This window comes from Arachis stenosperma, chromosome 8 (genome assembly GCF_014773155.1).
Source record: "Arachis stenosperma cultivar V10309 chromosome 8, arast.V10309.gnm1.PFL2, whole genome shotgun sequence".
Classification (NCBI taxonomy): domain Eukaryota; kingdom Viridiplantae; phylum Streptophyta; class Magnoliopsida; order Fabales; family Fabaceae; genus Arachis; species Arachis stenosperma.
The window spans coordinates 13,861,826-13,863,512 of record NC_080384.1 but is presented as its reverse complement, the minus strand read 5'-3'; the positions used below and the strand labels follow the sequence as shown (position 1 = coordinate 13,863,512).

Here is a 1,687-nt window from a genome sequence, read left to right as displayed (position 1 = left end):
TTTTATTTATGACCCACCTGTCTTAAAAAATAACTTCACATCAACTTTTGCATCTAAACACTAGTATGTCAATAAACTGTAAATAGGAACTCAAAGTATCTCTCTCTTTTCCATTAGAAGGAACTAACTTTAGTTCCTGTTGTGATCCCACTTAATTAATTAATTAAAATACTTAAAATTAATGTAATTAATTTTTTTCAATAATATTATTTAAATTTATAAATTTAAAAATAATTCACTATTAAAAGATATTAATATTAAATAAATTTATATATAACAATAATACACAATATATAATTCGGGATTATACTAATTTGTAAAATTATTTAATACAAAGAAAAACATAATTAAGTTATATAGTTGACGACAAGTATTGTGAAATTACCATACGTGTTTAATCAAGTCATCTTTCAATTGTCTATGCTGTTGCCTATTTCGAAGTTGGGCATTTCTTTAGAGAAATTGATGGTATGGTGCAAAATGTTCTTCTCCCAGCTGAGGTTGTGATAAGCCATTTTCGACATCATCATACTCTAAGTCTTGAGCAAAATTTCCTGCATAAATGTGTCTTTCATCCTCAACAATCATATTATGCAATATAATACAAGCTCTCATTATGTTGGCAAGCTTCTTCTTTTCCCAAAAGCGAGCTGAATCACGTATAATTGCAAAGCGTGCTTGCAACACTCCGAATGCTCGCTCCACATCTTTTCTTTGCCCTTTTTGGTATTGTGCAAATAACTTACGTTTCTTCCCTTGTGGCTTTGAGATTGATTTGACAAATGTGGCCCATTCAGGATAAATATTATCTGCTAAATAGTATCCCATAGTATAATTATTACCATTAATAGTATAATTTACCTCCAGAGTACGATCATTTAGAATATCATCGAACACTGGAGAACGATCTAATACGTTGATATCGTTATTTGAACCAAAAACTCCAAAAAATGCATGCCATATCCAAAGGTCTGAAGATGCTACAACATCAAGTACTATGGTTGCAACCCCACGATAACCACTCATGTACATACCTTTTCACGCCTTTGGACAATTTTTTCATTGCCAATGCATGTAGTCAATGCTACCCAACATGCCAGAAAAGTCACGACCCTCCGCCATTTGTAGCAGGCGTCGTACATAATTTGGATTTGGTTTTCTCAAGTATTCATCTTCGAACACTGAAATGATACCTTCAACAAATTTTTTCAAGCATTCAATTGTAGTGCTCTCGCCTATGCGCACATAATCATCAACAGCATCAGCTGCTACGCCATATGCTAACATCCGTATCGCAGCGGTACATTTTTTGAGTGGTGACAAACCTCTTCTTCCAGTTGCATCAACTCTGTGTTGGAAATACAGATAGATGTTTGAGAGAGTGTCTACTATTCGAAGAAATACATATCTTCTCATTTGAAATCTCCGTAAAAAAATATCAGCATTATACACCGGTTTATCCGCAAAATAATCTTGAAAAAGGCGATCATGTCCTGTTTCTCGATCTCTGTTGATCCATCTATGAGGAGTTGGGATAGAGTTCCTATCGATATCTTCTTCTATTGAATCTTCGAGTAAACACTCATCGATCCAGTTATCTATGAGTGTGTTATCTTGCCATCTTCTTTTGCCATACAAAACCTCATTAAACATATCATTAAAATTTTTAATCATATCTAGAAATGTA

At 33.3% G+C, this 1,687-nt stretch overlaps 1 protein-coding gene across 1 annotated transcript; it reads right to left on the bottom strand.

Annotated features, from left to right (window-relative positions):
- Window positions 1–453: 453 nt before the first annotated feature.
- LOC130945427 (uncharacterized) lies at window positions 454–1,026 on the bottom strand. Its single transcript, XM_057874145.1, has one exon. It carries the CDS (start codon window positions 1,024–1,026, stop codon window positions 454–456), a length of 573 nt encoding a protein of 190 aa, XP_057730128.1.
- Between the last annotated feature and the right edge of the window lie 661 nt (window positions 1,027–1,687).